We start from the raw sequence: 22,470 nt of genomic DNA, 5'->3' as shown, positions 1-22,470 counted from the left end.
AACAGCAGCACTTAAGAAGCCCTAGTATGATGTACTTAGAACTGAAATACTACAATGTTAACAATATAACACTGATTGCTGGTTTAAATAAAGATTTAATGAGCTACTATTACCATGTGTTATCTAAATTTCTAATGTATTTAAAAGGGCTAATGTTGACTAGGCAATGGCTATTTTAACACATCCTCTTGTCAAACTACGGTCTATAGACCTCTCCTGTATGCACCATGCTTACCATAGGTCTTCATTCTTAGAATGCAGTACCTAATGTGGTTTTCACTTCAACTGTACTTCCAGGCTTAGATTCATGTAGATATTTTTAAAGCCTCAGAATCCAAAAAGAAATCCAATTACTATGTTCCATAAAACAGTTTCTAAAGTAAGGATGAGGCCAATTACAACTGTTTGTTGTTTTTTTTTGTTTTTTTTTTTTTTAATTCTAATAATAGTGTTTCAAAATTTGGGGTAACCTAATTAGACAATGTGAAGCAAATAGAATAGAATTTGTCTAAGTTTTCTAGAAATTCATTTCAGATGATCATGACATACTGCGTTACTAGCATGAAGTATCATGGTTTACACAGGCAAATTTTATGGGAGAAAATATTAAATGAAGACACGTAAGAAAGACTAGAATAAGAACAAAAGTCCAATGAGGACACGGTCCTATTTAGAGAAAGGCCTGAATGAAGCAGACAGCATGCAGTTCTTATGGACCTTACAGACCTCTATAGAGACATACACCTCTAATTATCAAAATACTAAACCAAATCTAAGCACTGAAGATTATACTGAACTGAAAATATACTTTGGTACTTTTTTTAAAAAAACTGAGATACCTTCATAGATTGGCAAAAAAAGTGGAAACATGCTATTATTGCTGGAAGGATTGCTTCAGTGTAAAGCTTTGTTTTATTTTACCTCCTCATCATAAAAAGCTATCTGAAGCAGAAGCTGCTGAAGTCAAAGAAATGCTAAAAATAAAAATGCAAGGGAAAAAAAGCCTTCTCCTTATGGAATGCAATGCAGTGCTGTGAGTCAAATTACCACAATGACTTACATACATATTTTAAGCAGATTTAGTTATCAAGAAAAATTTCTGCCAGTCCATGCAATATCCATTCCTCTTTCAAGGAGCTGTTCCCAAAACCCCCCATGTAAGGACTGGCTCTTACTATCTCAAAATTGTGATTAATTTTCAACTTAAACTGAAAACATAACTAATTCCATCAGAAAAAGACAAGTGACTACTATCTAACAAACCACAATTATGCTTTGTCCTAAAAATTTACCTAAGCAGAATGTCTGGAATGGCATCTTAACAAAACTCTTTCCCAAAGGGAAATACAATATATGGAAAGCTATCACCAGGAATGACGTAGGTAAGCAATAAAGTTCTATCATCTAAATCACTGAGGCTACTCATATATTTATGTATATGAACCAACAACTTTCTGTCATGGTTCCAACAAAGACTAAAATCTTCTCCTGTTCTTCATTAACAGATGGATTATGTAAGCCCTACTCAAACAGTTTAGCTGTTACATATATATAAAAAAGGCTTACCATGTAAAAGTAGGATAGACAGCAGCAGATTGTCCAAAAGACTGACCCGGTTTTCACAGACTTCACCTTTAAAAATAACCAAGTATTTATGAATGATAATCAAACAGTGGACAATATTAAAAAAAGATTCATTCAAAAAAAAAAGTCAAGAGAACTTTAGCACATATGAAGTCATATTTGTATGCTTCTGAACTGATGTCCATAAAACCAAACCACAAGAGCAATTCATTCACAACCAGAACAGCTTATACCTATCTCTCTAGTTAAAGCAGAGACAGGATGTAATGCAACAACTCTCTACTTCATAATCTGAGGTAGAAAAGTAGTTGCAACGCCTCTGTGCTTTCTCTGAAACATCATACCACTTTGTCAGTGTAGACTATGCATGCCTTACTTTAACTGCATCAGACCCATCTCTGTAATTATAGATAGAGCTATTCCGGAATTTTGAAAAACTCAAGTTTAATGAGAGCATTCAGACACTACTAAAGCTTCAGCAGTACCCATGAATTGGCCCAGGGATATGATTTTGTCCAAAACTGATTGTGATGACTGTGGTGTAGGAAAATAGGAATTAAAACTCAACATTAAATAAAGCCAGGAAGTAATCACAGAATAGTCTGGGACCTTCAAAGGTCAGTTAGTCTACCCCCCTGCAATGAGCACAGACATCTTCAACTAGATCAGGTTGCCCAGAACCACATCCAGCCTGGCCTTGAATGTCTCCAGGAATGACACATCCACCACCTCTCTGGGCAACCTGTTCCAATATTTTACCACCCTCACTGTAAAAAATTAATCTATATTTGATTCACACATAATACTACAAGCGATCATGCAAACATCACTGCATTATGCAGTTTAGTTAAACGAGTTCCTAAGAACAGGTAACCTCTACGATGTCTCAGTTGTTATAAAGCAACAGCAAAGACTGATTTTATTATTGTTATCAAACACAGTACAACTTGCAGCTGCAGTTTATTCTAAGTCCAGATTTTAAAATCCTGCATTAAACAACACCTATCATTAAAAACTTGAATTCCCTTCCATTATATTCCTACCAACAATATCCCAAGTTTGAATATTCTAGAGCTAAAATAAAACTGCTGAGTATGCATCCACTTATGAAAAGTGGAACTCTTGCGAAAATCATGGGAAAAGCTGTAATGACCACGCACATATATGGAGACACTCAAAGAAAAGTATATGCATTCAAGGAATGAACAAGTACCATACAGTGTCTATGTTGAGTTAACAACACAGTTATATTATGTGATATTTCCAAAACAGATACAAGAGTCCAGAAAAGCTACAGCTTGCCTGAACTCCTTCATACAAAACTGCATTACAGATGCAATTCTACATACAGACTAAGGAGTGACTGGCAAGTTGCATTAGCAAGCAGGCTAATTAAAAGACATCAGACAATTTTAACTATTTCTTTTTTAAGCATGCAAGTAGTGTTAGTATCTTGCTCTGGACAGCTTGGGATATTTAACTTGGATGCTTAAATCAAAGCCCAGACCCTCTATATAGTCAAAAGCTTCTGAAGAAGACAATTCAAAGTGCTTCATATTCAGAGTCTACAACTTTTCACCAGCTAAATAAGGAGGTGAAGTTTGATGCTCATGCGATGTTAATACTGCCAAACTGAAAAACGGAAGCAACCATTCTGTTTGCTTTAAATTTATACTTATCATCATTATTATGATTACTACTACTATAGGACACACATACTTCAGTTGAACCGTTCTTTTACATAGCAAACGAAAGAGCATGATTATGGAGTGGTTCAGATCATGTGACTTCTCAGTACTTGCCTGATCAAGAGCTAAGGGGAAGAGGGATGAGAAGGAGGAAAATAATTCAATGGATTCTAAGTAAAATCAGTCATTTGGTTGGAGGAGGAACCAAAAAACCTTTCAAAGCAAAAGAGTCAGCAATTACTTACCCATAAATAGTATGTGAACTGCAATGCAAAAATAGCTATGCCTTCATTGTCAAATGATCCTGCTACTGATCGGGATATGTAACCTGGAACTATGGCAATAAAACAGGCAGCTAAAAGCCCTGCTCCCTGGTTCCACAGTTCTCTGGTGAGCAGGAAAGTAGAAATAGCTGTAAGGCCGCTAAAAACTGGTGCTAAGAACACACACACATCTCTTATATGGACTGTCACATTAAGCATATTTAAAATCCAATGTATAAGGCCAGCTGTAACCATCAGTCCTGGGTATACCTAAATGGAGGAGAAAAAACAAAAATAAAACATCAAAGCCCACTAGGTTATTGCGGAAAACTATCATGGTAGGTTTATTTGTGCATGATTTGCAATGAAACAGACATTTCTTAAGCTGATATAAACGGTGAACAGGTAAAGCTAATGGAATTATTTTAATAGTACTTTAATCATGTTTTGACAACACTGCTGAATACCAGAGGTTCTTTAAATTTTATCCAAATGCTAACAATTACACATAATCAAATTTGCAAATGAATAAGCAGCATACAGATAAATGTCAGGCAAGAGAGGATATTATCATATAATGAGAAGAATTTGTCATTAAGGTGTGGAAGAAGAAGCTAAAGTCTGCAGGAGAATTTCAAGCCAGCTAAAAGGCTTTAAGTAAAAAACAACCCCCAAAACCCTAAGACAACAAGAAGAAACCCAACATTTCCCAGCCTTATCCGTTTTCCTCATAAATATACCATGCCACTCTTTCACCTCTTGTTATCAATGGAGAAAGATGATGTGCAGCAACAAGATTTATTATCAACAAGCTGAAAAACTGACAGTCAGTTGAGTATTACATATTTGCAATACATTAGTAGACATCTTTGGATATGAAGGATTATAACAGAGTCCTATAAAACTGAATAAAGATGCTCTCCAAGAAAGGTAGTGTAGACTTAAATCTACTGAACCCATCATAGACTACCAGAGAACTTAAAAATATTCTTAACAGAATAACTCCCACAGTTATCAACATCAGAAAAATCAATGTGTACTAGAAAAGTTAGTATGTACTTCACCTGCCTTAGTTTCTTTCAAAAGCTATGAAGGGTGTTGTACTGAATTAAATTAACAGATGACAGAATGTTCCCCTGCATATATCTGCCTCAGTTTTTTCAAAAGCTATGAAGGGAGTTGTACTAAATCAAATTAACAGACAGAATGTTCTCCTGCATATATCCTTGAGAGCTGCTTTTCTACATAAACTATTAAAACATAATACTCCATGTGACTTGCAAAATAATTCATGCAATCAACATTTCAATTCTATTTCCTAAGGGTTTTTACCTCATAAAAGACAAGTATGGAAAAAAACATATATTACACAGAGTCTCAAGTATCTCTAAGATACAAATTGTACAAAATTGTGTAAATTGTACAAAAACTTCTTATATGCATTTAAATGGTATGTACTATAACAAGTTTTAATGCACATTCACACATTTAAGTAACAGGTAGCTGTGTTATTAGTGTTAATAAGCAATTTAAAAATTAAAAGCATATTTTATTAAGATTTTCCCTTTATCAATGTCAAATTTGTACTGGAAGTTCCCAAAACTAAGTGCAAAGTCATCTTTAAGTTATTATGGTTATTATTACAATACTTACAGTTCCACCTACTATTCTTCCCAATGGATACCATGCTCTTTCATCAAACCAATTTAAAAATTCATAAAACCCATGGGACGCAAGATGATGTGTTGATCTATAGTTAAACCTAGAAAGAAATGAGAAAAGGGGTGTGTGTGTGGGGGGAGATAAAGGTCAAGAACCTAAGTTTTAAGCATAACTTAAATCATCTGTTTTCTAAGACCTAGAAAAAGAATAAAACTTCAGCATCTCATTTAGTATATAAGTACAAAAGTCATCTCTAGAGAGTTTTAAAGTAAATTACTAAGCTTTCAGTCACTAACCACTATACCTTCTTCATTTCTACAGCCAGGGGCCATTACATATTCCCTTCTTTCAATCAACAATACTCTTTGCAATGCAAAATCTGTGTGTTCATCTTCAAAGTTTGTACATACTCTGCTGCAGAAAATTCCCTGTAGAAAAAAAACCCTCCCATGCATAACTTCAGTTCAGTCTTCCACATTGTCCATATACCATTAAAAAATATGGATGGATTGCCATCAAGGCATTAATCTTCCACTTTCATGGCATGAAGTTTTTCCAACTTCTCAAACTTCAGATAGCAGAACCTAACTATTACAAAGTCCATTAATTCTTCAGATTAGGTATGAGACTGCTGCAAGAACTGCAGTGTATGTTACGCCAAACTACAACTCTTTCATGGTCATTTAAAAGCCAAACTAACAAGGCTACAGGTATGATACTGTAAAGTTTTGTGAAGAAAGTTTAAGTTTAAAAAAGTTTGGTTAGATACCACTTCTGAAAGAAGCAAGATCCACAGACCCAACCCTCCTAATAGACATTCTAATTTGAATTTAGGTAAGAATGTGCAAATCATGAAAGAAGTATTAAAGATTATATACATTAGTTACGTAGAAGTGAAGATGACTAAATGGAATACTGTAACAGCCAACAGATTAGACAAACAAACCACCATGAAAGACTTCTGAATACAGTTAGTATTCAAGACCCGAGAAGATCGTGTGTTTTTTCGTCTATTTTATGAAAGTATCCAACTATATCAGTAACATGCATCACTTCCAGCACAGCTTTTGAAAGCACATCAACTACTTCTGTATACCCAGGATTCCCAAAATACCACAGGTTTACTTTGCACTAATTTATTTCAACAGAATAAAGCTAATGTATTTCAAGACTAAGAGACATCAAGTTCCTTGTTTAATCATTACAAGTGTTATATCTGAAGTACAACCACACAGAGGTCATGAGCAGTTTTCTTCATCTACTCAGTGAAAGAACAAAAAGAATTGAAATTCAAGTCCAGATGCCAGCAAACTTGTATGCTTCCACTGACTTAACTATCACAGCATCAGTCAGCTGACATTAAAAATAAGTAAATTTTAAAAAGTGCAGTGTTTTCAGAAACACTCTCTTACATGTTAAATAAGCAGTTACGTAGGATACAGTAACTGATAAAATTGTGGACTTTCAAAAGTAATTAGCCATGTTTATGTGAAAAATTCACACAAACAGCAGTCATTCTGACCTAGCAATCTTTGTAACAAGCAGCAATGTGACACTGGTTTCCAATAAGCCTGCAGCTATTCCCATTTGACTAAATTTCTAGAAATTAATTAATTCTCTAGTCCTGAACTGACAACTATAATGTGATTTATGAAACGCTGTACCTGTAAAATTAGCCTCTTATCTTAATATAGCAAGGTCTAGTGTTAATTTGTTTAGTGCCAAGTGCCTGCAGTATGGTATGAGACAAAGCAGGAGTTCCATGCTGCACAGGACACGTACAATACAGCCAGCTATGGACCAGACCTAAACTGCTCTGAAAACCCAATAAAGTTGTTATCCTAGAACTTTAAAAAGGAAACAAGAAAGATTCTTACCTACATGGATTACTTTCAACTTTTTAAATCACGACTCAAACTCACAGAGGCTACAAGAAAGAGTATGACTAATGCTTACTTTTAGAGCATTAAAAGTTAAACAAATGAAATATCCAAGAATACATATTGACATTCTCTTTGTGTTTTGAACTAATAAAGCTTCATAAGTGACTTCAGAAGGATGTGAACAACTGTCTTGTGCTTTGGCAGGACCCCATTAAGTCTTTAATACAAATGAATTCCCACTCAAAATTGAAATGCAGCATTCTTTTTCTACCACTTAATAGGTAAGAATTTAATCTCTCCTAATACATAGAGATACAAATAGAGATAGATAATAGATAGATATAAATATAACCTTCTGACCATGGAAACCTAAGAAAAAAGTATTTAGAAGCTTAGCTACAGCACCTCACTTTGACTTTAGAAAAAAAAAAAAACAACAAACCACCCCCCCCCCCCCCAAAAAAAAAACCAACTCACTTCATACCTCACCAGGTAACCTACAAACACAAATATGTTAAAATGTAAATATAAATATATGTATATGTAAGGAGAAGCTGATGAGCAATGCTGCATATCGAAACCGGCTTCATGCACCAGGAAAGTGGCAGCTACATTGCACGAGAGAGCAGTATGGTCTAGCTGTCCTATGATGCCAGTATTATGCTCTGGTACTGCTTGCCCACTTCATAGCACTCTAATCCTTTAGGGACAAGCCTGAGCCTTGTAAAACTGTTTCCCTTTAGGCCAGAATGGAGAGAGCACTAATGAACAGTGAATATCGCAAACCTTCTATCTTGGTACTTTTTGAACTGTTTGAAGAGCAGCACAGCGGTATTTCTATGGCAGTACTGTCACAGCATCTGCAACTATCTATAGGTTTCACAGGGGCATAAAACAGCCCGGGGAAATATTAGAAAAAGTGACACCTTTGCCAATACCCACAACCTGGGGATTTAGGGGCTGCAACTGAGGGAAGAATTAGAATGGAGACAGGAACACCAAGTGCTGGGTAGGGGTTGCCTTACAGGTTTGGGTGTCACTGCTTTCCCCACTTCTTCCCCCACTTCTTCCATCTCTAGTGGCAGCAAGCATAGGTGGTATTCAGAGTTTTTTTATCCAACCCTGTTTCTGACTGGCCTAGCAGACACAGGATCTGGGGTATGCTACTGGTTACAGTGACTGAATAGAATGCAGCACTATGCGAAAGGACCAGAGTGAAGGAAAGGATTTTCTACCACCCTCAATTCTCACATCCATCTTATCCTGAGGTATGGGAACTGTTCACCCATCTCCCAATATTCCCTCTTATCCTCCCTCACCCCTTGGATGCAGGTAATTTTGAGATAAACCTGAGAAGAATAAAGAAAAGATTGTGTGAAGCACTTGCTCAATTAAGAACTTAGCTTCAAGACACTGAGATGAATATTCAAGTTCTCAGCCCATGTTGTGAAAAAGATAGACTTCATAAAATTTATCAGAGAAGAGCTCTTAAGGACCTGACTAACACCAGTAAGCACTGACCTTTCCTATTTTAGCTGATGTTCTAGGAGGAAAAGTGATGCTCTGCTATTCTTTCTGTCAGGTCCATAGTTTGAACTGTTTCCTCCAAACTAAGCTTTAAAGGAATCAAATAATCCAAAGTCTTTGCACATTTCAGAGTTCAATGTCCCAACCACCAAATCAGGCTGATACTGTAGTTTGAACCCCTGGGGAGATGCCTGAATGATCACAAAAGTGCTGTATGCATGGCACCATTAATTTTGTGGCACTACTGAAGATAACCTATATTATAGCTAGTTCAGTAGACAACTGAAGATGAGTTCATAAAGACATGGTTCTCATTTTCAAAGCATATTTCAATTTCAGCATAGAGCACAAGCAGCAACAGCATAATAACTGAGCAGACCCATAATTTTTTTTTTAGTAGCGACATCAATTCAGAAAGCTTAACTAAGCAACTTGAGAAATAAAGCCTGTGAAGTTTTCAGTTATACGTTATGTACTCTTAATACGTAATCTTAACTATCTGTTCACGCTTGGGTTTAATCTTTATTCCACTCTATGAACTGTTTTTTGATGGCACAAGGTAACACTAGTCATAGCAATCACTCTCTCTATCCAGGAGCTATAGAATTCTCCAGCACTTCACAGCAACAATTACTGCTATATTTATAAAGGAGACATCTTTGGCTTGACATTCCTAAGTTTAGTATTTCCTTGACAAAAGTCCTACTTAAGATGAACATTCAAATAAAATTAAGCCTACTAGAAAGTAAGAACACACAGGAAGAGCACATATACAAACAATGCAGTTACTTCATCCAGATCTTAACAACATTTAAGGCAAATAACACAGAGTGATAGAATCCATTTGACTCTCCCATCACAGCAAAGTGCAACATCAGTGTTGCTTCTTGTCAGATCATTGACTGTCTAAAACCCTATAAATTTCATGCTACTACTGCTCCACCATCTAGACTTTTTAGCTGGCATTTTATAACCATCTGAGAATATATAATCTCCTTACTAACAGCATCGGTTGAAAATTTTCAAAGCCTGCAATTATAAGGGCTTCTCTGCTCTAAAAGTCTTCAGCTGCAGATGCAGAATATTTTCACATCCGTCAACTCAGAAAAATTACACGATACAAACTAACTGTGAACATTACAAGCTATCTGAGCAATTCTAGGAGTCAGTTTTTAATGCAAATGTAGATTACAGAATCAATTCTGCCATACAGCATCTAATTAGAGATGGCAAGTCTAGATTCTTGAAAAAGATAGTTGCATATTAACTCCATATCCAACATATTCTTTGCATCTGAAAGAACTTATTCAGCACAACACTTTTACAGAAAATTTAATGAGAAAGTTCAACAACTTCCACTGAAACAAACGTATATGCAGTATTCCATACTAAATTCTAAAACACCTGCTTGCCTACGTATTTTACTACCAGCACAACATCCTGGAAGTCTTATTCTAAAGCTTGTATCTACAAATAAGTAATTACCACAATGAGTTTTGCATATAGTTTTTAAATTCTAGTGCACTGAATTAATGATGTGACTGATGGGGTACTGTATTTCCATTTTTAAAAAAAGATTATTAAGTCAAGTCCACCAGAAAGAAAAAAAATAGAAGCTTTGTCCAATGTAGAGTTTAATATTCTCCTAATTCCCCTAAACTCCTGATGGGTTTTAGGGGTTAAACATGGAATTTTTGACAGTTTAGTCTTTGTGATTTTATCTCAAAATACATGGATATGTAAGTTACTCTTTGTATCTCGAGATATGCCTCTACCTAATACCAAGTATTTGCTGAAAGCTCCCAAGAGTGCCCTATATTTAAAGAGGGCAAACTGATCTTTAGGGGTTCTGTTCTAAGTAGGGCCATCAGAAAAGAGATACACGTCCTGAAAGTTCACTGTCAACCAGAAGTCTAACATTTGATAAGAGACTTGGCAGCAGTACTATAATTCTGAGTTTCCTGAGGCTCAAAATTAGTCATGACCTTGCTTTCAACTTCAGATTCCTAATTCTGAACAAACATGCTCAGAAAAATGTGGCAAAGACTCCTCTGTTATATGAAAGATAGTTAGTATGCTGACATAATAAAACTGCAGGAAGCTCTGCAGCGATGTAGCCACCTAACTTCAGAAAAGATGGAAATTCTGAATCACAGAAAGAAGTTTCTGTTCCTGGAATCCGGCTGAGCAGCCAACCTCCACTTGCTTGCAATACCATTAGAATAATCCCTGATGGTTGAAGAACAGCAGAAAGTCCAGACACGAGAGAGAAAAAAAAAAAAGGCAAAAAACCCCTGGATGTCACAACTGGAAGGACACGTGTTTTTTCAGGTCCAACATTCAACCATGCTCAATGGAAATCCTGAAGAATACCAGAATGGTTATAGAATAACAATTAAGAACAACCATTAAGAATATCAGAATGTCCCCAGTGTGTTTAAGAAAGATTATAGCATTCCTACTGCCACTACTTAGCATGGCATTTTCACTGCATGCAACAAGATGTCACGCTTAGCAAGTGCTGAAATCAGGAACTGCATGCTGCCAGTACCTTAATGATATGAAATTCTACAGGGAGCATACAGTCACTCTTAACTTCCTCAGAGAGCCCAGAGCATCTCTTGCTAAAGAGCTGCAAGACTTTTAAAGCATTCCATGACCACAACTTGTACTTTTCACACAATAAACATCATATGAAGCCATAATATGCCTCCCATTATCACTGAAATGGGCATGTATCTGCTCACAGTTGCAGGCAATTCCTATTAGGCCTTTAGGCTTATTAGTTTTTTTTCATGACACTTTTCTGTCTTGCTTTTGAACTATTCCATGTCTCAAGGCAAATTATTAAGAAAAGTGTTAGTTTTATTAATATAGAAAGATGTACTTCACCAGTAAAAGCCACCACTCATAACTTTTATCAACATTTTAGACTCAAGAAGTAAGTGATAATGACTTTTTTTCCTTGAGACAGTCAAAATTGCAAAGGAGTGTCAATGATAAAACGGAAACAGAATCATTTGAAATTCCTACAGGGAAAATCTGAATGCTCATTTTCTTCTTTACTGGACATACTTCACTGCAGTATGCACTACACTATAACAGGCATCAATACTGCTGGCAATATTGGTTCCTTATCTTCTGACAACACCAACATCTTGGGAGGCATCACTTCTCTGCTCAATACAATATTAACTACCACAAACTCAAAAGGCCCTGTAGTATTGCGTCTGTTTCCTTCCAAGTGCTACTGGGCTACTCTGCGGCATATTAGCCGCAATTTATATCTATAAATTAGATATAATATCTTGCAACTCTGAAGGCTTTGTACTAAATTCAAGAATACGTTCAAGAAGGATGCTTCTTCCAGATGAAACAGATTCATGCTGTACTTATTTTTAACATGATGGATGCAGCTTAACTTCAGGATCTTCAAAGTTAAAGGCTGGTGGTACATGAGGATCTGGTTGGCAGAAAGGAATTCAAAAGGCAATTAGTTGAATAATATACTTTAAGAAGCAAAATACTGTTTTCTGTGAAAAACATGGTACCAGAAATCAGTGGGCTGAACATGACTGCTTTACAAGAAGTGACTTCTAGCTTGTCACTAACTAGCTCCCAAGCCACTTTTTTCATGGTCCTCCTATGGAATGAAGCAACCTGCAACACCTAATCAACTATAAGAGCACTGTTATTCAAATGATTTCAAACATACTGCCTGATATCCTATAGTAAGATCTAGCATGTAACGAGAAAGAAATACTAATTTTTGCAATAGTCTGAAATATAGAGTAAAATAAAGGATATTTCTTATTTATTGTGGTTTTTTTTTATTATGTATTAACTATGACATAAATTATTACATAAAGTCATGCGTATGATACAATGCAGTGGCAACTGTGGAAGCACATCAAAATGCAGTTGAATCAATTTCACAATCACTTTCCACTAAGTGAAATTTAGGGTATCTGGATGCAAGGTGGCTTGGCAGATGTTTCTACCCTGTAAAATGCAAGACATGGTAAAAAGTAAACAGGTACCTCAGAAAGGTTCTAGGTCGCCAACATCGCATATGATAGTTAGGTAATGACAATCTTATTTCTGGCAAAACATTTTAAGGGCTGCAGCACCACAGAAGAGCTTTAGCAGAAACTCTTGTGTTCACCCCTTAATAACCAACAGCCTGTTGCTTGACCTTCCATGTAACACAACAAAGAGTAGGTCCGGCCAGAATTGGACATGAGATATTAAAACACTGTACAGATGTCAGGTTTTTGTTAGCTCACAGGAATTAAAAGAATCTACAGTGTCGGTGTTGCATGTCAGCAGTTCTAAATCAGTCTGGCAAGTTAAAATAAGGCAGCGTTTCATTCAATAGTCCTTAAATATTTCCTTGCTCCTTAGTACATCTCTTACTGCACCTGCTATTCTTCTTCCGGCCATTAGCTCTCAGTTACCTGAATTCTCCAACCATGCTTTCTTTTGATTGTCCTTTTTGTATGTAGATGTTGTTTACTCCAAGAAGTTGGACCTCTCATAGCGTACCTGTTCAGCTCCATCTATTGCAGTATTGACTTACTGACCTTTTACTACAATGAATGCTGAAAAAATAAAAATTTGTTTCATAGCACATAATACAAAACATCAGAGCAGAACTAGAGTCTCTATCTAAACTGATCAATTTCTTCCCAGTGATTGAGGCTGGGTTAAAGACCTAATTTTATCCAACTTAAATATGCCTACCCAAATTCTGCTTAACCCTTCACTAAGCTGGCATAAATAGACATAAATAGTGCGTTTATCATGCTTGTAGCAGGGATGAGGCAATTTTCTGCTGTAGGTATGTACATATATAGATATATATATATAGCTACCTACAGAACAAACTAAACAATACACCTAGGCTTTGCAGAAACCTAGAAACAGATCCAATTATCAAATAAAGCTAAAATGAAAAAGACCCGACTTGTGAGAAGGTAAGGGCAGAAGAGGTGGGAGGAAGGATTCACAACTACAGAGTGTCTTGTACTGTATTATACTCTTGCCCATATTTAACTGTGGAAGTTATCCTTCATTTGACCTTTGCTGGTTAAAGAGATTGCAGAAGCACTCCTAATCCACCTCCTTACACAAATCAGACAAATTACCTTGAATCGCAGCTAAAAAGCAAACAACTCTAAAGATGATCTGAACTATTTCACCTGATTTTTCTCTGAAGCAGATTAGGAATATGCAAATGACATATTAATACCAGTCCAACAGAAGGGATGGTGACCTCCATCTGAGGGCAGAAATACTTCCAGCTGTTTGCAAAGCAACTGCATATTCTCACACTGGAGGAAACAGCTGTGGGAACAGGATGTCACCAATAAAATGAACAAAGACCAGGAATGTAGATAACAGAAAATGATCTTTACCTTCCCTACAATACACAGACTGAAGTCCATGTTTTGCATTTTTGATTCACTTTCAATGTCTGATTTATTCTGAAGTATAGCAAGCAGAATTTTAAATCTATTATCCACCACATTTATATCTTTCACACTGCTTAAAATAAGTCTAAATTTAAAAATAAATAAATACAAATTTTCATTTAATTCAAACTATTAAGAATGGTACTTAATGGTTATCAATGTTTCTTTAGAGTATGTACAGGAAGCACAAAACATTATTTACCTTTTATCAGATATCCTCACAGAAACACCACAGATTAAGTGTACTGCAGTGACCACAGTGCTCAGCATTTAAGACAGTATTTATAATTAATATTAAATTCCTGTCATGTGTCATGTGTAATGAAATTGACATGTTTGTTTTCTCATTATTTATGGAGTTTCTAGTATTGCTTAGTCTTACTATATTGTAGCTCTCAAACTGTTTCACTGTGCTCCTCTGTCATTTTAGTAAAACCAAACTGCTGTTCTGTTCAAATTTAGACCTTAGAGGAGCTTTAAAATGAAAAAAGAGTAAATAAATAAAACTGTGGAGGTAGGGCAACACTGTTAAGATGAGCTAGGCTTAATATTATACACATATGCTTTGAAGCTCCAATGCCTTTCTACCACAATCACTATTACGTAAATGCTCATAGACAGACCCACCATTGCCTCATCTATCATATGTCCAGGATTATGTCCTTTCCCAAACACATCTCCTCCTTGACCAGCTGGCTACATTAGTACACATTTTGGTAGCTACAGCCCTTCTGTTTTATATTAATGAACAGTAAATGGGGTGAGTTTAATTTCTAATGCCATTTTATTAAATAACAAGTACCAACCTGAAGTACCATGCTTTCCTCTTCTTCCCCATTGCCACATGAAATGGGGAAAGGTAAGATGAATGCCTTGTTGCCCATGAAAAGGAATGCAGAAATGAAGACACTAAAGCAAGAGGATCAGCTGCAGTTCAGGTGGAGTTGAAAGAGTTTTATTGCAGGGGATACATGAAAGCTGTTGGGAAAGACCCAGCAGAAGTTCTCAAAGGATAGTTCTTAGGTCACATAATCCTAAATCTTCTCCCTCCTCACTCTCCAGACACAAAATAAATTGGCCTGTTCCAGGACCTTTCACACTTCAATCCCCATCAGACCATATGCCCTCTCAACTTCCTTTCCACAAATACACATTTAAATTACAAAACTAAAGTTAGCCTTCCTGATTTACAAGAGGGATTTGACTCTAGATACCAAACATCCCATGCAACCATTTAAGCAATGACAATCTTAATTCTGCAGAACTTGTAAACAGTTAACAGTACAGTAGAAGAGCTTTAGCATAAACCATTGATAGGTTCACTTCCTGATAACCCATGACCTATTGATCAGAGAACTCATGGATACTTGAGATCAGACCAGGGTACAGGATGTGCCAATAGTTTTCCTCCCTTGTATTCAGCAGCAGACCCTGACTCATGTGCTTACAAGATTTCTGTCAGTTGCCTTAACTTGTTAACACAGCAGAAAACTATCCCAGGAAATGCCCAACAGGTGACGGGAAATTCAGATCTGCTGCATTTGATTAGATGCAAATAATGCCAATTTATATATATTGCTAAAGACAAGCTTAGCAGCACTGTGTCATACTATAGACACTGAGGCTTTACTCAATACACTCTGAATCGCCATCTTATCATCCACAGCAACTTCTTGGGAGGTCCTTGAAGGAACCTTTGGAATCATCTTCCATGTTTTCCAACACACAAATGATATCCCTGGGTACTCCAGCAAAGCATATTTGATACTGAGATATAAGATAACATTGCTTAACTTCTCAGGTAGAAGTACCATTTGAGTAACATTTAAAGCTGTCCTGTGGGTTTATTTCTTGAAGATCACACAGTATGGAACATACTATCAGAAAGCATGAGGTATGGTAAGAATGTTGTGTTGAAACAAGGGTATGATGGAAGCTAAGGAAAAAAGGACCCTGGAGTTGACCTGTTAAAAGCTAGAAAATCAAATTCAGTGATCAAACAATGACATAATACATATCATCTAGTCTTCACCCAAGCGAAATTGGAAGGGTGAAGTGAGCACTGGTGAAGTAGTGGTAGATAAGAAAACTGAACCACTTCAAATTCCTTGGCTCCTGAACATATTTAGCCAGAGGAGAAAAATTACATCTGTCATCACTAGCTGACCCAAGACATCATAAATTAAGGTACTGTTGCAAAAGCTTAAGGTAGTTTCTCCAGCATCAAAAACCATTTTCCATTTGGCAAATGAAAGATTAGAACTGTTACAGAGTAAGAAGAACTGTGAGACATATGCAACAGTTTTTCAAATATTATTTCAGACGTCTGACATCAGACAAATCATTCTAGTCACATGTATAAGATAAAATAGTCAAAACACAGCATTACAGAGCTTCTTGGAAAATTCAAACACTGCATTGGCTTTCATGACTCTATTTCTACAGTAAAGTGAGCCAAAGAGATGCCCCTTTACTTCCATTGTTAACATCAATACAATAATGCCAAAGCTCTGATTCTGTCCTGCTGACTTTCTAAATTAGCAGAATTGCAACTTTAAGGTGTTTTACCCATTGCCAGAGAAAAGAATTTTAGTCATTTTAAAGGCCTTTAATATCCAAATGATAAACTTCAGATACTCTGACCATGAAGATGAAACCATCTTTTTCAAGATACACTTTTCTAATAATATTTACAAAATTATTCAACGAAACTTCCAAATGCTGTTTGGGATAAGTTTAGAATAGGGAAGAAACACATTCGACATACGCAATGGACTACAGAAAAACACACGTCACCCCTGCCCCAAAAGCAACATTCCTCCCCCCAAAAAAACCCTGTGGATAAACATAAACAAAAGTATTCAGTACAAGTAGGCTTGTTTGTTATATTTTCCTTCTGCATCAAGAAAAGGTATTGCCGTATTTTCACATCTTCTGGCTATAGCACACAAATATGCTGTTCAACCTGTGGTCTTCCCCCCAGTCAGCTGCATCCTTGAACAGGTACTTTCCATACCTAGATTTCTTTAAAATGTCCATCTACCGGGAAGAGCAAAATAAAAATAAGTAAGTCAAACGCTCTGAATTTAAAGAAGTTGGCTACCATTTATAGTATATCAATTGCAAACAATGAACACAGAAACTGACAAAAATAAATCAAAGAACCAACAGAATGTAGCCTGCCCAGCCATATGTGCTAGAAAAGTTTAAAATTACATAACTACACACTTTTCCCTTCTGCAAGATCCATTTACTATTCAACAAACAAGATAGATGGTGCCCATGCATACAATAAGCCACTCTTTTTAAATATATGTAAAAGATACTGTGTAGAACAGTCTAGAAGATAATAGCAACCCCATTAAGAACACCACCAAATATCAATAATCAAACCAAATGTGCATCCTCAGTTGCAATGTATTTCCCAAGAGGATTTTTTTGTTTGTTTAAGCGAGGAAAGTTTTGAAAAAGTGTTTTGCAATTCTGTCTTCATGGATTATCAGCTGAACAGAACTCCAACATGCTCTTTACCTAATCAAGTAACATAATCCATATAGAACAACTGCCAAAGAAAATTATATAAGCATTTTAACACCTGGAAGTAATGATCAATACAGTCCACATACTCCTGTCATTTCTATTAGATGGGCTCTAGCCATCTAATGTAATGGTAACATATGATACTGGACTTGGGTCTCCCACAGCAGAAAAACATTTCAAATTCTGATCCTGCTCTTCCAAGCAATAATGTACACTCGGTTATTCCTTGTTTAAAATAGACCATTTCCTTTCCTAAAGCACAGGGATACTGCCTCACTTAATAGCAAGAACTTTTGAAGTATATTTAATTCTCCATATGCCAAAGGAGCTTTTACCTTGGGAAAGAAGCAGTAAATTGGGAAAGAGAGCAGCTCATCTATTTTGTTTGTATCTGTTCTTAAATTCATTCCCCAGGCTATCTCAACTTATGTAAGGTGTGATACAGCATTAGGGTCAATTTCATGGTACCTCTCAAGTCCAGACCCACCAGCTACCCACATTAAAAATACCTCAGCTTGACTCCCAGCAACAGCTCAGGTAAAGATCAAAAGCTTTGCTCAGCTACAGGGCCGGAAATAAAGTCCATCCTTCGGACATTTACTAAAGACGTGAAACACAGAAATACTATAGCAATACTTGTCCTAATACTTGTTTTAATTTCACTTTGTTCTCCAAGGACGTGTTAAGACTGATGGTTAGTTTTGCTAAAGGAGTTAATAATAGTAAAAACATCTGCACATGATCTGCTACAGGGTGCAGGCTCCACAGGCTTCGAAAGCTGCAGCCTTAATGGCTCTGCTAAGTACAAAGAAGCCCTCAGGATTAGCCCTAAATGTCAGTACAAATGTACCTCAAAGGGCTTGCAAGAATGGAATTTTACAAAAACTGGGGAAACTCTGCAGCACATACACAGATAGACATTAAGTGGGATATAGACTGAAACAGAAGAGACTGTTGTGGAAAAGCAAAGACACCTCCCTAAACCCAGACTGCCTCCAATTCATTTAAAATCTATTAGTACCTATAGGATTTTGAATTTTCCTGCTAGCTTTACTGCACAAAATTTTTCTTCTTCCCTTTTTCCACCAGTTCAACACAAGAGATTTAAAAACATGAGTATTAGTATTACAGGCTGTCAAAACCAGACCATTAAGAGAGAATTACGATAGGAAGCAAAAGGTAACCTTTATAAAGCATCTAACCCTATGTAATCAAATCAAGTTTCTGTTTAAAAAATAGAACATATTAAGCTGCTCAAATAATAGGATACCTGCCAAGAAAAGTCCATTCAGCAATTTTCATCATAGTATTTGCTCTAGCTAGTCAAGTGTTTGTGAGTATTTGCTGCAGACTGTTTTGTTTTTTTTTTCTAATAATGGCATTAAAAACTAAACTTGCTGGTTCAGTTTGACCCAGCCTACATAAAACATCCTGATATATTTTCAAGTTTCATTCTGCTATAAACAAATCAATAAAAAGGTCAACACTTTGCAAGTATTCTGCCTCATCTCTTATGTTTTCCAAAAGAAGACTGTAAGGGTGGTCTCTGTTCTCAGCCATACTCCACACACATTTTATGAACACTGTCCCTCCTACCCCCTAATGCATAACCCCATTACTGCACCCCTATGAGGTTTTCATCCCTGTTAAAAGTTGTGCAAGGGAGGAAAGAAACATTACCTGCTAAGTACAGATGGTAGAAAACAACAGCTGAGGTGGAGCACAGGTTTGATTCTTACACTGATGTTATTTTATGCTGCCACATGGTGAACTGCTTTTCAGCTGCATCAGTCTAACAGATCAAATCTAGCCTCAGGTCTTCCCCACTCTTCCCCACAGCAGAGACTCAGGTCTCTGCTATGCCTTCAACTCTGTCCAACTGTCATCCTTCTGCTGAATTTCTAATATTTACCTATTTCTGCTATTTCCTAAGCAGTAGCGAAGTTCAGTACAGTGACAGCACATCTACTTGACTGTTAACACCATTATCAACCTTCTAGAAAAGTTCACTTTACAGAACAGCAAGTACCAGAAAAACAAAAGGCTGTTCAAGTCCCTGGACATACAGGACTTACAATCTAGAAAAGCCCAAAAGCCAGAAACTGACCTGTGCTAACAGCATTTCTCAACCCATACCAATAGAAGAAATACCAATACCAATAGAACCCATTCCCAATAGAAGCAAGGATCAAAACAGATGCCTTATCTGGATCTTCCTCGTCAAAGACAGGGAAAGGAAAGGTAACTGGCAGACTATTCTTCAAGAACTTTAAAAAAATCTCTAAACTTGCCCTGCATGAACACACAGGCCCCGCTAAACTGGATTTGAAGACTATGCTAGACTATTTTTTCTACTTCAATAAAATGGCAGAATTGAATTTGAGCTACCTGAAATTCCACTAAAATTATTAGTTTTACTAGAGTATGAACAACTTTACTCATTTAAGTGTAATACATCTGTCTTACCTTCAGGAAAAAGTCACAAAATACTTAATCCAACTGTTCACTAAGTACACAATCTTTTAAGGTTCAGTTCTATAAAATAGAAATACAGCACTTCTCATTTCATTGAATCCAAAAGCTTCTGAATGAAGATACTACAGTAAGTTTTTCAATATGAATCTCATGATATTTGCAACATCTCAAATTCAATCCAAAGTGACTGTATTCAAACTGGTTTGGAATCAAGTGGTTTCCCAAGGTCTGGAGTTTTCAAAGATTATAAACAAAAGGAAGTGTTTGGGAAAAGAATCCTAAAGTAGTTTGGAAATGTTTCCTAAATAGATCCACTTTCATACACTCACCTTCAACAATATTATGTAGGGCTGCCACCCCTCAAGAGACACACACTTACTATGCAATCTGCTGCCTGTCTGCCCAGCAAGAGTCACTGGCAAGTAAGCAATGTTCAGATGAATTATCTGGACATCTTACCATAGCCTACAGACTGAGTACTGTTAACTGAGATTATCAACACTATCATCCTCTTTACATGATATTCCCCTCTCCCCCCATCCTTTTTCCCTTCCCAGATTAAGGTACTCTCATTCACTGCTACATACCCTTTTTTTTGTTACTCCTCTTGCTCCAGTGCCTTAACAGGCTCTGTTTTTATACATATACATGTCTCCATCCTATCACCCAATCCCAGTTTACCCTCTAAAATCAGCTGCTATTTACATTCCCTCCCAACATTCATGCTCTTCCTAACAAATAAGAAGCCAAACTGCTGTATACTAACTGATGGTGGGCAGACTCGGGGAGCTAAAATGTTACGGTATTTTTACAATTCACCTAATTGAATCAACTCACCATGACTGCTTTAGAGCAAGTACAAAATAAAAAGCAAGACTGCCCAGCGGGTGACAGAACACTACTCCAAAAAGGCAACCATTGGATCACAGCTAACTACAACACAAAACCAAGCCCTTACTCTCTCCAAATAAAATCAATACATTTACACAACCTCCAGTGTTTGATCCATTCCACACACCACTTGAGTCACACTTTGTATTTTAATGAAGCTTTCGTATCGTATTTATAGGTGTTAATTTGAATTTTCATTAATAAGTTCATAAAAGCTCAAGAATCCATCTAGCAAATGTAATTTGAGCATAGCAAAACCTGCCTTTTCAGCTGCGCCCAAGATAAAGCCTAACTTCCTTTGTTACCTGTCCATAACCTGTCTGCCTTTGAAATGCAAGCAATGACACCAACCGTATGTTTATTTTCACAAGTTCATCCCCATTTACTTAAGTCCACTAATGGTAGATCATGGTATCAGTGATGAGAAAGTGGACTGCTATCATACCTATAAACCATTGTTCTCACTAGCATAGTTACGTTACCTCAATGAGGTAACGTAAGCAATGGTCACCCTGATGACAGTTAAAGAGCTGGTGGTTTGAGTGAACAACAATGTTAGTTTGGAAGAGGCAAAGACGTATATGAGATTGCAATAGTGCTGTTCAGTACCACAAACTGTAAGGACAGTAGGAGACAACATTCCTGGCAGTTGTAGCGAGGCAAATACAATTGACAAAGATTGCACTGGTGCTCCATCCTACATGTGCCAACTAGTACGGTGAAGGGCTCGTGCTCAGACATGAATATCAGCTTAAGCCAGCTTTCACTCCTAAGGTAACCGGTGTTAATCTGATGCTTAACAAATTGTTAAAATTCTCAGGGAAAGATAAAAGTTTGATCTAATGTCATGGGATATGATTAATGATTCAGATACAGTTCTCACATGTGTGACTTTAATGGTAAAAAGTGTGCAAATAAAATGAATGTTACTATTTTGATAGCACTCTCTGAAGACTGCTGATGTACAAATGATTGTTACCATTTCAGTTAGCAGCAGTATCAGGATGCAATGTTCTTGCTAGATATAGCTACCTTATATGTATGTATACATATCTATACACACACATATAGATTGTTATCTGTATATATACATGATACAAGCAGCCAAATGAAACAGTATAGTGGCATTCTGGAGCTGTACTTTAGACAAATCAGTGCACAGAAAGTAGTCTCTGTCCAAGAACTCCATAATTTTGGTTGCCTTAGTTCAGCAACCATGCTGGCATTTAAGCCAATATCTGACAGGAGGAATGACCTTGCTTGACAAGTGAGTTAATCACATTGTTGTACTTTCATGAAAAGCTTTCACTGTGCACTCCTGTGTATGTAGCACAGAAATTATGCTGCTGGTCCATCCAGCTGCCAAACCAGATAAACTGTATTTCAGCCACAAAACCTGTCTATCCCAATGTACCATCACTGTCCATGTTTCAGCTTCTTGGCCCGATAATGAAATCCAGAGGTTAAATGTTGGAGGCCTTTC

At 36.7% G+C, this 22,470-nt stretch overlaps 1 protein-coding gene across 2 annotated transcripts in view; it reads right to left on the bottom strand.

The window, feature by feature from the left end:
- The window catches only part of STT3B (STT3 oligosaccharyltransferase complex catalytic subunit B), a 48,668-nt gene that overhangs the window by 22,601 nt on the left and 3,597 nt on the right, over window positions 1-22,470 (bottom strand). For both annotated transcript variants that reach the window (XM_061465015.1, XM_061465016.1), the window contains exons 2-4: window positions 5,189-5,297; window positions 3,518-3,805; window positions 1,567-1,632 (exon numbers count right to left, since the gene is read on the bottom strand). In XM_061465015.1, coding sequence (XP_061320999.1) covers window positions 1,567-1,632; window positions 3,518-3,805; window positions 5,189-5,297 — 463 coding nt within the window. The remainder of the gene's footprint in view (window positions 1-1,566; window positions 1,633-3,517; window positions 3,806-5,188; window positions 5,298-22,470) is intronic.

The sequence above is a fragment of the Pezoporus flaviventris genome, unplaced genomic scaffold (genome assembly GCF_033815535.1).
Source record: "Pezoporus flaviventris isolate CSIRO_AGI_PZ_B2104156 unplaced genomic scaffold, CSIRO_AGI_Pfla_v1 ptg000037l, whole genome shotgun sequence".
Classification (NCBI taxonomy): domain Eukaryota; kingdom Metazoa; phylum Chordata; class Aves; order Psittaciformes; family Psittacidae; genus Pezoporus; species Pezoporus flaviventris.
This window is presented reverse-complemented; position numbering and strand designations above follow the sequence as displayed.